We start from the raw sequence: 12,561 nt of genomic DNA, 5'->3' as shown, positions 1-12,561 counted from the left end.
TAATAAATGAATCAAAAATAAATCCCTAATCTTTCTTCAGGCAAAACTACAAAATTCCACATTTTTGTAGATAGGAGCTTGAAACCTCTACAGTATGGCTTTCTGGGGTCCCCTCCCTCGTTTTTTAAGAATCAGGAAAATTTCCAGGTGCTTAGCTTCTGATGGGTATCAAAATAAAATTAAAATTGTCAAGTAACGTTAAACTTAATGAATGTTATATATGCATGGAATCAGCATAAAAGCCAAATCTTTTGATGCATTAATCAACTGCTGGGTCGGTCGCTCCTTGCTTACAGTTTGCTACACCGAAATGTTTGGTAATATAATCTTAAAGCGAAGTTAAAAAGTAGATCTTCTATTTTTTATTTACTGCTGGGGTTAGTCAACATCACATTCCCTATTTAATAAATCACAACCCCCATCTAAGGCTTCTTCTTCCTTCTCAACTGAGTACTCTTGTATCCAAAGTAGATTTGATTTTTTACTGATGACATTTGCTGACGATTTTCTAATTATACGTCGGACTTTTAGTCAATGCATAGGGATGTTGTGGATGGTTGGTCACAATTTTGTTCCAATTGATACTTTATAAAAAGTCTGAATGCTAGAAAAATGGTTTTGATACAGGAAGATGCAACATTTATTGTTAGCTTCTGGCATTTTTTTTTTCTTTTTTTTAGATTTGTGGGTCTATTACTTTTTCTTCACCAGCATTTTTAACAGGTGAGGTTAAATGCGACCAATGTGCCCCAGAGGTGGGCAGGTTTGTCAGGGACATGTGGCAGGCTGGTCACAAAATGAGTCATCCGAATCAAGGTCATCAGAATCGAGGTCAAAGTCACTATTAAACACCATTTCCCTTTCACCATCAGAGCTCGCACCTCCTTGGGCAAAGAGTGTCCTTACTTTTGTAGTCTTTTGGCTTAATTTACTTGTGTTTTTCTTTCCACTAAAAACAGGCTTCCCATTTTTTGTTTCTTCTTAGCTGAAAGTTCTTCAATCAAAGAATTTTGACTGGTGTATCTGTGAGAACTTAAGACTTACCCTTGTTTGGTTTGATTGCATCTACTTTTTTCGATGATTGTTTTGGATAAGATCTTAATACATCTGGACTAGTCGCAGGAAACACTCAAGCTATAGGAGCTTAAGAAGTTGGCGAGCACCCTGGTTTCGCCTCTGAGCGACTCGAGCTATCTTGTGCTTCAATAACATTGGACACAATTCTTTGTGGAATATTGGATAGCTCAGATCTGTTGGTAACATCAGCAGCTAGGCATTCCTTATCCCCAAACACATGGGAATTGTAGATCCTGATTCCAACAGTCCTAAATTCAGAAGTGATATTTGTTGGAGTCAAATCACGAAGATAGACAGTTTCAACTAATTCTGTAATGTCATAAATAAAAATGAATTGTCCTGGATTTGTTGTCAGCCACATGTCACAAGCAGCGTTGTAGTATGACTTGAACACGCCATAACAACTTTTGTCCAGTGGCTGCAGTTTATGGCTTGTGTGTGGTCAGAAGTTTAATGCAATAATACGGGACTTTTTCATAAGCTCAAGGAGCTCAATGGTAACATGGCTGATCTGATTATCTATTAGAAGTAGCACTGGTCTCTCAACACTTGGCTAGCTTTGGTGAAAGAAGCGCTCCAGAAAAAAAAGTCCTCCAGTCATCCATCCTGAAGAATGACAATCACACAAACTATCATGTGTGGGAGATACTTTACCTTTGGAAAAATCATAGATGGTGGGATAGCAGTATCTTGAACTGAGACAATTTTGCGTATGGTGACTGGTACACCTCTTTCTTCAGACGTAATCCTTCCAATTCGTGTCTTTCCCTTCTCAACAACTACTTTCCTTGGATTTTGAACCATAGTCGTGCCAGTTTCATCTATATTCCAAACATCACAAGCAGTAAAACTTTATTTGTGCATTAGTGCCTTGTATATTTCAAACAAAGCATTGTCTACAGATCTGTTAAAAGCAGTTGCTCTTGCAATACTTATTGCTACTGGAGATCCAAGAGAAAACGTCTGGCTATGCTGTAAGATGGCTCAGCAAGACCAAGTCCGTATCAGCTGCTCCAGCTTTTTTTTTTCAGTGACAAGTACCCTTACCAATTTTCACCACAAACTCAAGTGCTAAGGTTCTGATTTCTTTTGGCAATTGTGATGCTCTGACAAGATATTGCTCAAGACTTTTCCCTTCTTCAGCTGTGAAAACTGTATGTTTTATACTGTGGCACAAACTGCTGTAGTTCAGTTTCACTAACAAAAAAAAAAGAAAGATAAAAAAGACCTATTGTTTTACCTGTTTTTTGTGTTTATAAAGTCAAATGGACTGATTGAAAGCTACATGCATTTTAAAAGGTAAATGAAATTGGTCTAGTTTGTTTAGAGACACTAAACAAACTAGACATCCTGATTCAGGTGTTTCTAGCAATTGTAATTTTTGACTGAGGATATTTTGGAGGGGGAAATGGGCTTAATTCGGTTTTGTTTTTGTATTGAATCCAAATATTCAACACTTGGTAGGGGTTTCCGTTCGAAAGTTGGCACTTGAAACTTTTGAGAAACTCCTGGCACTTGCGTAATGTAAGGAGGGGGGGAGGTGGTAAATTCCTTTTAGATTATATTTTTAGTCTTCTTTCGAAACCCCATAACCCCCTACCAAAAATAAGATCAATAAAATACTGGGTTTCTGGGATGTTATTACTGTCAAGATAAATTTTTGGCACTTTATATTACTTAATTATGTGTTACCGGTCTTCGAGCTAGATGTACTGAGTTTTTTTTTTCTTCTTTCTACATATGTCACTCCTTTTTCTCACTATCTAGCTCATTTTTGAAGAAAGTGCGATCTACACTTTATCGTTTTTTACCAAATAGTCGGTTACATGTTTTATCTTTTTATTTGGAATATACTCTTGCATTCGCATTTGTTAATCACAACTTGGTATGTCCCCAGACAATCTCTGGATAACTGTGTTCAGTATTTGCTATTTTTTCTACCTTGTAATTGGATGGGGGTGTGTCCTTGTTTAAAAGCTTTGTGTAGCAATGTAAATGAAGGTGTTTGTTATTACTATCTTCCATGTTTTTTATTACTAACTTCCTTCTAATGCTAGTTAAATTACTTGCAGGAATGGATTTTAAAAGGTTGATATCCGGAAAAGAGGGCTTCCTGGAAACCACATTTCCAGTTTTATCACCCGAAAATGTGAACAATATTGTGAAGCTTGGAGTCACCGTCAGTACTACAGGGATTACAATCTCACCTAGCTCAATTTATGGGTCGTTATCAAAGAAAGTCGTTTTTGAGGTAATTCATTGGCTATTGATGTATAAAATTGACCGAAAAGGAGGGTTCGGCAAGGTTAATAGGTCTCTAATGATTCTGATGCTGCTAGATATGGGTTTTGCTAAAGTTGGCTAAAGTTGATTTTAATTGAATTTTGTCTGTCTGTGTGGCAAGTTTTGTAAGGTGGAGGTAGGAGAAAAACAATGTTGAAAACTGTCTCCTAAGCTGTTAACGTTATATCTAAAATATTGAAAAAAAATAAATTTTTTAATAAATCTTCAAAAACAAGAAGTAGTAACGTGACTCTCCTTTGGAAAGAGCAGATGAGTTTAAATCACTGTGGGGATGAATTTTCTGCATCAGTGGTCCTAACCTGGGGCATCCGTACTCCTAGGGATACGCCATAGACTGTTTAGATGTACAAACAAAAATTGTCAGGGCGTCAAAAAAAATTATTAAATGAAATTATGGTCCTGCTACTGAAATAATAAAAACAACTCGTTGACTTAATGAATAAGTCACGAAACCATTCAAACAAACAGAATTTGGTGCCGGAAGGTGCACAATTTCTTGGCGTAAAACGTTGTATGCAAATGCTGTGTAAGATGGTGCTACGGGGGCTGTTGCAAATAGAGTTTCAAGTGTGGTTTTCATGTTTTACCTGTAAGTTAACAATTTCATTTGTGTAAATTACTATAAAGATCCCGGTATGGATAAGAGGCTAGCAAGAGGAAAAAGGGAAAGCTACAGCCTTATCTAGAATGCTTTCAGTTAGCAAGTTCTTTCCAAAATCCGGAGAAAAAGAAAATTGGAAACGACCTGTCATCACTAGAACAAAAAAAGAAATTATTGCGAAGATTGCATTAATTATGGATATCCCTATGTAGGAGATGAGGCCTGCCCTAAACCACGATGTGCAATATGTCGGGATATATTGTCGAGTGGCTGTGTGAAATCTTCCTTGCTCTTGAGACATTTACAAACCTAAGATGCTAATTATACAAATAAGGATTTAAATTTTTAAGTGCTTTAAAAAAATAAGACTAAATCTGGTTTAACGATACACATAGAATGCGCAAATAAGGGTCTTTAAAATGCCGTTGGAGCTAGGTACGTCGTCAGCTTCCGTGTTGCTAAGTGTTGCAGAAATAAAACAAATGCTTAAAGTTTGATTCTCTCCTGTTTAAAAGACTTACTTACACGTCTTGCCTTTTTGCAATCTCAAAAGAAATGAAACTCAAGGACAAAAATTAAAACCACGCATTGAAATTTATTGATTCTGATACTATCTATTTATTTATTCGAGTGCTTTGGATATACAATATTTTTGTGTTTCATCTTCTGTGTATACGTGTAAATCGGGAGGTGTTCCCACCCGTGAAGTAGCCACATACAGTGGTCCATCTGAGAAGCACAGATTCTTCAAATCTATTACATATACTTGCAGCGATTGTCCTTTTGCTTTGTTTATGGTCATTGCAAAAGTGAGTCGGACTGAAAATTAAACTTTTAAATTCAAATGGCATATTCATTGGGTCAATTGGAATACACGGTAATAGTACATCTTTGTGCTTGAGTTTGCCATTCAAAATTGTGGCCTCGATGATATTTTTCAAAAATTTTTTAGCGAATGTTTCGCACCGTTACAAAGTTGTAGTGGATTGATGTTTCGGAGAAGAATGGTAGCTACTCCAATATTCAGTATTAAAATGTGTGTTGGAATACCTGCAAATCCAGTGAATTCAGGAATTCCGTTGGGTAATTGACCTCGTCGTCTTGATTTATCACCACATCTATGGACTTATATGTTGTCGATTCGCCTAGTATTCCATTTGGAATTCATGGCATTTACATCATTATTGGTAGTGGCTAATATAGCATGTGCCATGGGCCACTGATGATTTTTGCAATTTCACGTGAATTTTGGAAAAACCTTCTGTATCTATCCGTCTTTAGTTGATCTTATTTATAAAAGTTTGCTGACAATGTGTACATTGCGTAGATTTGTTGATTGCCATCTTCCCATTTCCAATATCAAGCTGTTGTTTTGCGAAACGTTTTACGGATGTATTATTTTGTAGTTGAACATTCATATTGGTTTTTAAAGTACTTTCCTTACGTTTTCCCATAAAAATGATGATTTGAGACATGCATCAAGTTCAAGTTGAACGTGGAATAACCGGCAGAGTTTGACGAAAATTTCCATACAATAAAAAATAGTGCTATACCGAAGGGCTCTTCACTTTCCCTCAAATCTTGCAGCTCACGATCAAGTGCTTTCAAGTCTTTTTTTTTTTACTAAATATGCTGTTAATCTTGCTACAATAGAAAAGTAAAAAAATGGAGATTGTTTAGCTGGAAAAAAAGATAAAGTGATCTTATATTTGAACCAATTGAAATATGTACTGGAAATAGACCCCGGTGCCGCGCCGATGAGGGAAGACCGGCGGCGGCGGGGCCAAAAACAGCACGCCGCGCCGCGCCGCCGGTAAGATGCCGCCGGATCTTACCGGCGGCGTGCCGCCGGATCAATGTTGACCGCAAACATTAATGTTTTCATCAGTATCTCGAATCACAGCTTAAATTTACAACCTATTCGAGCCTATTCATGAGTTCAAAACTTCACTAGTCGCTGGCCAGAAACTGGTCTTCTTCGTTATTCATCAAGAGAAGTAGAAATCTGGTAAAAACGAAATGGCTGTGGCGTTTCAGAACCCTTGCATAATACGAGTAGTTGAAGTATCTATTAGCTATGTATTCTTAACATAAATATTTATCAAAATTGGTAGTTTTTTTCATCGAGCACTACTGCATACAAAACTTCAAATACCGTATCACAAAATTCGTCAGTTATCTGGGTAAAAACTTTGAATATAACTTTGAACATAGAAGCTTAATTTTTTCATAATGCCCTTTGCCTATATCTCTTTTGTCACCTTTAAAACAGTTGAAATGGGCGACTTTGATGATGATTGTTTTATTTTTTTGGCTCTTTCGGATTCCTAAAAAGCCTTCTTGTATTAAAAACTGGTTTTAATCAAAATTTTTAAAAAAATGCATTTTAAAGTTTTTTTGGCTTCTTTATAGAATATATGTCATGTAGGCTAAGGCTGAACTGCTGCTTTTTTATTGCTTTTGGCTGCTCTTTTGGATATTATTATTTTTTTCTTTTGAGGATTCATTCCAAATTATAAACTGATAAATGCTTAATATCACTCAAATTATAAACTGCATCTAAAAAGGAGTAAATTTATCAAATTGAAAAATACATGATGAACACTTTACATGAAAAAACTTCAATTACAATGAAACAAAAAACACTTAATGGTTTATTTGGTATGAAGAAAAATGAAGTGCCAGCTATTTTCTTAGGTAAAAAATGAAAAGCTCATCCGTTTTAAATGTAATTAAATGAAATAATATGCAGACTATAGTAGCTCCGGGAAGATGTTTAGATATGCATCCTAGTTCGTCACTTTTAATCCAAGCAAAATGTTAGGACACTTAGCGTCAGCTATTGGGTTTAAGCTTTGATTTCCAAATGCTCACAAAAATTACCAAACTTAAGAAAGCCGCAACAATAAGTCATCTGTGGTCAAATTACTCAAAGACTCCTCTTTGATCCCCACCCAGGCTCAAAGCTTCTACTATGGTCATTTCCATGGAAATCTCCAAAGAGTTTCTTTTTAAAATAGCTTTCAAGCGAAGTTAGGGGTATTTAGCCTTTTTTGCTTTTCTTCAAAGCTTTGAAAAAAGTGTTAGATTTGTTATATGTGTGCATATTTTTGGTAATCATTTGTGGGGTGATCGAATTTTTTAAACCCCTGTAGATACGTAAGAACGTTGCAACATATAGTACGCTGAGGTCATAAGACTGCCAAAGACTCCTCCTTGAACCTCCCAGATTGAAAGCTTTTATTATGATCTGGCCTTTTAATGTAACTTGGGCACTGGACCAAGGTCACCATTGTTACTCAAGCGCACCGTTATGTGGGGATATTAATATCGCTTTTGTCACACCAATTCGTTATAGTGTGAATCTGCCTGGTACATATGAATGAATGTTTTTAAATTAAACCCGTTTCATCAATAAGAAAAAAAAACGGGTTGGACGCATATGTCCATTTCCCTTTGGACGATAAAACCATGTAAGTGCTGTATCAAGTATAACTCACGAAAATCTTGTTAATTTTTGTCAACTTTTCAACTTTTTGGCATCCCTGCTTTCAATAAAAAAAAAATCAATTTACTATCACTTAAATATAATAAATCCCTATGCCCCTCCCCTCTGATTACCATTTCGATAGGACACCGTCTCTGCTTTAAATAAAAAAAAAATAATTAGCTTATTGGCACCCCTGCTTTCAAAAAAAAATCGAGATATTATCATTTAAATATGATAGCTCACTACACCCCCCCCCCCTCTGGATACCACCTTGATATGATGCCCTCTCTCCTTTAAATTAAAAAAAAATTAACTTTTTGGGATCCCTGCTTTCAGTAGAAAAATTTTGAGATATTATCATTTAAATATAATACCTCCCCCCCCCCCTCTGGATACCACCTCGATAGGATACCGTCTCAGCTTTCATTAGAAAAATAATTTACTTAATAATTAACTACGTCACTATATGGTTCAAACAAACTTAGTGTTCCTTGAAAAAAAATTGAGGGTATGAGTAAAGGGGTACAAAGACAACAACAAAAATATCAAAATTATTCAGATATACCTCAAATTATTGGAAAACTGAGTCATAGATTCGCCATGGCGTTCAATAAGATCCAAAGAATCTAATTAAAAGGGAGCACATACAAAAGCCAAATTAGGCCAGTAGCCTATGAGAAATCGCAAAATGCCCAAGACAATGAACAAGCCCTAATGGGGGCCCTGGTTCTATAAAAATATTTCAATGGTTTCCTTGGTAATTCTATATCATTTTTTTTGGTCCCCAATTTAAATGAAAAGATACTTGTCGTTTTTGTATCCTTGCTTTTAATAAAAAAATGAGTTAATATCATTTAAAATCATAGCCCGCTATCCCCCCTACTATAGGCAATACTTTAAAACTTATTTATGTACCCTATATTGGGGGTAGCTTCCGTTTCAGTCTTTAATTCCCCAACCTTGTACATAGCTTAGTCTATGGCTAAACTTTGTCTCAATAGAAGTTTTTTTTGTGTGGGGGGGGGCGCTAAAAATTTTTCAGAAAGAAAATTATATTTTCTATAAGGTGTTCAACAATTGATTATTAAACATTAATAAAATCTTATCTAAAAACAGCAAAAAAAAAAAACTGCAAACTTACACTTCAGCTGTAGAAACAATCTGTCGGCTGTCAATTTCAAAATCCAACTGAAGGCTGAAACTGTATAGTAGTGAATGCGTTCTATAATTCTATTCAACTTGAAAATAAAATTCTTGGCTACGAATGATGTAAGAAAAAGCGATTGGGAAACTGCATTCGAAATTATTTAAGCTCATTTCATAAAGACGATACTTTTTTTTGTCATCATATGAAGAACTGTGTATATTGCAATATTTGCAATTGCATATTGCATCTGTCTGGTTTTTATGCAAAGTAACAAAAGGGACGAAAATTAATGAACAAGAGAGAAGTGAAGAATTATGGTATGCAAAGTAATATTTGGCAGGGAAAGTGACTGGTGATAAATCACTAGGGGTGGCACCGTGATTGCGTGATTTTCGGGGATTTGGGGAACCAAATTTTTTTTCGGGGTCACGCATAGATTTCCGGGGAAATACCCGAAAAGTTGGGGATAGTGCAAGCCCTGCTTGATTTCTAATCAGGAAAATCGAAATACTAAACCACACGAGAAGGAAAAGCTCCGACTTTCCGGTTGACGCAATAAAGAATTGCCGCAAAATTAATTTAAAGTCGACCAAACGCCGCCGAAACTGCCGACGGCGGCGCGCCGGTGGTGTTACGACACTTCGGCGGCGTTCGACCGTGCCTCTCGTCGGTGGCGTTCGGTCGATCCGCCGGCGCGGCGCCGGGGTCTAACTGGAAACCTCATCTGGATTATACCTTCTCCTATAAAAATTAATTTATAGGGGAATTAAATAATTTCCTATAAATATCCAACCAGGGCTAGCCCAAGAAAAAGCGGGCTCTTGTGAGGAAGGTTGTGGATGTGGAAATTCAAAAGGGAAGAACAAAAAAAGGATCTAGCAAAAATTGTATTAAACGTCCTAAATTCAAAAACGTAGTTCTCGATTTTTATTGATTAAAGTAACGATAATGTTCTTAAATTTAAAGGCATTATAGGATAATTTGCCCCTCCCCCCTCTCTTTCAAGGAACATAATATTTCGAAATATTAAAGATATGTATGATGATGTTGAACAGATTTATTATTACAAGAATAAAAAAAAAAATTTTGCTGTTCAAGTTGAGGAAAGTAGACACGCTACCAGTTTTGTAATTTTACTAGTCATTGTCCGATATTTTATGTAGTAGTAGAAGAATAGTAGTAGTAGTAGTAGTAGTAGTACTGTAAGTAAGGACCAGCACTTTGTCACATGTTTACAGAATGCACTAGAGGGGTGGATGTGTTTAAGGTGATAAATAATTTTTTCTGGTATTCGGGCTCATGTCATGAGAGTAGCTCCTAATTTCAATTTGAGTCACTGTTCCATTTATAGACAAAATTTAATATCTAAAAAACCTTCCGTGCCATTTAAAAGCAGTACCTGATAAAGCTATAAAAGTGGTTCATTTCATAAAATGTAGACCCACAAACTCAAGGTTTGTTGAAACTCTGTGTCACGAGATGAATAAGTGCTCAGTCGACATTGCTTTCAAACAGTTTGAGATAATGATCTGTAAGTAAGGACCGACTCGGGTCAATAGTAACCGAAACTCTAAAAAAGGAATTCTGATAACAATTAATTTGTAAAAAATTAAAGTTTGTGCTGATTTTAAACATGTGAAATTCATTTAGTTTCGTATTAACTTTAAAAGCTACGAGCCTCAGAAAATTTGTGTGGTTTTCGAAAAAAGAGGAAACACTCCTGACAAGTCAATCAGTCTTTATAAAAACCCCACCATTAAATTCACTATATCAGCGAACCTGACCGTAGAGATTTCAAGATCGTATGTACAAAAATGTAGAATTTTGCTCTCTTTTTTTTCCAGAAGAAAGATCACGGATGCAAATCTATTTGATTTTTTGTTTGTTGTTTTGTTTTTCTCAGGGATGATCGTATCAAACTAATGGTGCTAGAAGATCGGGGTAGAGCTCCTTGGAACAGAAACTAAAAGTTTGAGTACCCTTATGTGGTGACCAAAAAGATGGTGCCACAGGAAAGTGGCGTTTTCTGATATTTCGTGGCACCAAACCACAATTTCGCACCAAAAAGGACCAAGTTTCTATTGATTGAAAATTCTGAGATACCATATCAGTTTAAAATTAGCAGAAATCTGTTTTTTGTGCTTCCCAGTGGCAGAGGAAGTAATCCCCAACGGTAGCCCATTCGTTCCAGAAAAGTCATGTAGTCAGCACAAGATAAATATGGACATTTTAGTTAATTCCTAATTTCACTAAAAAAAAATTCTAAATTCGTCGCGCCAGGTACAGTTAAATACCTGACTTGCCGCTATCTTTTATCAGGGTTTTTGGATGACTATTGAATCTCGCTTTGAAAGAGTCAATAGAAAAATTTTGGGGAATAACTTCTTCAGGAACATCATTCCAGGGTCGAAATGCGACGTCGGATGAAGTTGTTCTTCAAGTACTCTGTTCTCGGCTTGTCGACCTCAAGATAATTGGACCGAGCTTGTGCCTTCGTGTCTGTTTTTTTGGTTGGACAATTGGAGGCACAATACGAGAAAGCTCGTGATAAGCAGGTGAATTTAATTACTTGTGCAAAACTACCATCGATGCTACAAAAAACCTCTCACTAAACGACTGGAGAGTCGTGTGGAACAACTGAACCTGTCCTATTAGCCCTATTTTGGATCTTTTCGAGTGGTGTAAACAACGTTTTCGGAGCACCAGCATACAGCGCGCATCCTTGCTCGGCAATGTGTCTGATACAAAACATGTATGGTGGGATGATCTAGGTGTGCGATAGAAGGTTTTTGCAGCGAAGGGTTATCGCCAGCTTTCATGCGCAGGATGTTCTTACCCGATCAAGGTGGGTGTTCCAAGAGAGATCTGCGGCAAAGTCGTTTCCAAGGAGACGAAGCTCTTCGACTTTCTTTATAGTTTCGTTCAAGAAGATGAAGCTAGGATGTATGCGTGGTGCTTTTGATCGGGAGATTATCAACTCTTTTGTTTTCGATGCGTTGAATCTGGCCATCCAGGTATCAGAACACTTTTTAATTTCCAAAAGATCTGTCTGTAGGGGCAGGGAGGGCTTGATTGGGTCACCATGTGACGGGATGACTAAATGTGTTGTGATGTCGTCATCAAAGTGATGCAGAGGGCTTGCAAAGCTATCTCTCATATCATTTATATAAAAAATGAAAAGCGTCGGTCCCAGCATACTACCCTGGGGCACACATGCCTTTATTGGGTATTCAAGGGAGGTGAAACCGTCAAGAACAACCCGCAGTGAACCGCCAAGAAAAAAGCTTTCAACCACTTCTAACAGTCGTCTTCTGAAACCATAAGCGTAAAATTTCTTCAATAGGCCGTGATGCCATACTCTGTTGAAGGCTTTAGCAATGTCAAATGGCAGCAACCTTATATCGTATCCTTTCCCTAGAAGTTCGATCCACTCCTGGCGCTGGGTCATTAAGTAGTCAAGGGTTGAACGCTTCCGGCGGAATCCATATTGGCGGTCACCCAAAAGTTCATTTGGCTCCAGCTAAAAATAAACTGAATGTTTTCAAACCTTTCCCTATACTTTCCCAAAGCAGGAGAGGACGCTGATAGACCTATAAGAACCCATGATCAGTGGATCACCTTCTGGTTTAGGTATAGGAAGGGCATAGGCATATTTCCATAGAAATGGAAAGGTTCCAGAGGAAAAACACAGACGAAAAAGTTATGATAAATATCCAGCCAATTCGGCACAGGAGGTCTTCTAGACAATATTTGGTATTGTCAGGACTCATGCATTTGGTCGTATCAAGACTCTGCAGAATGCGAAGGGATCCTGGGAGTGTTTGGTCTGAGCCTTTAATACTGTTACTGAGGAGGGGGGGAGTAAAAATGTCCCTCTCATTACCGCAATCTTTTCCTATGTAGCATAAAATATTGCGTTTACCTGCCTACCGGCCAAAGGGA

The 12,561-nt window shown here is 37.1% G+C and overlaps 1 protein-coding gene and 1 pseudogene across 1 annotated transcript in view; one reads left to right on the top strand and one right to left on the bottom strand.

Annotated features, from left to right (window-relative positions):
- The window catches only part of LOC148946813 (NBAS subunit of NRZ tethering complex-like), a 211,149-nt gene that overhangs the window by 160,955 nt on the left and 37,633 nt on the right, over positions 1–12,561 (top strand). Inside the window, exon 17 of the mRNA XM_089096616.1 lies at positions 3,150–3,328. Coding sequence (XP_088952742.1) covers positions 3,150–3,328 — 179 coding nt within the window. The remainder of the gene's footprint in view (positions 1–3,149; positions 3,329–12,561) is intronic.
- Positions 769–1,881, bottom strand: LOC148946814 (uncharacterized; annotated as a pseudogene).

The sequence above is a fragment of the Artemia sp. Qi Xiang Cuo genome, chromosome 11, assembly GCF_049724085.1.
Source record: "Artemia sp. Qi Xiang Cuo chromosome 11, ASM4972408v1, whole genome shotgun sequence".
Lineage (NCBI taxonomy): Eukaryota > Metazoa > Arthropoda > Branchiopoda > Anostraca > Artemiidae > Artemia > Artemia sp. Qi Xiang Cuo.
The sequence above is the reverse complement of the archived record's forward strand: the minus strand, read 5'-3'. Positions and strand labels throughout refer to the sequence as shown.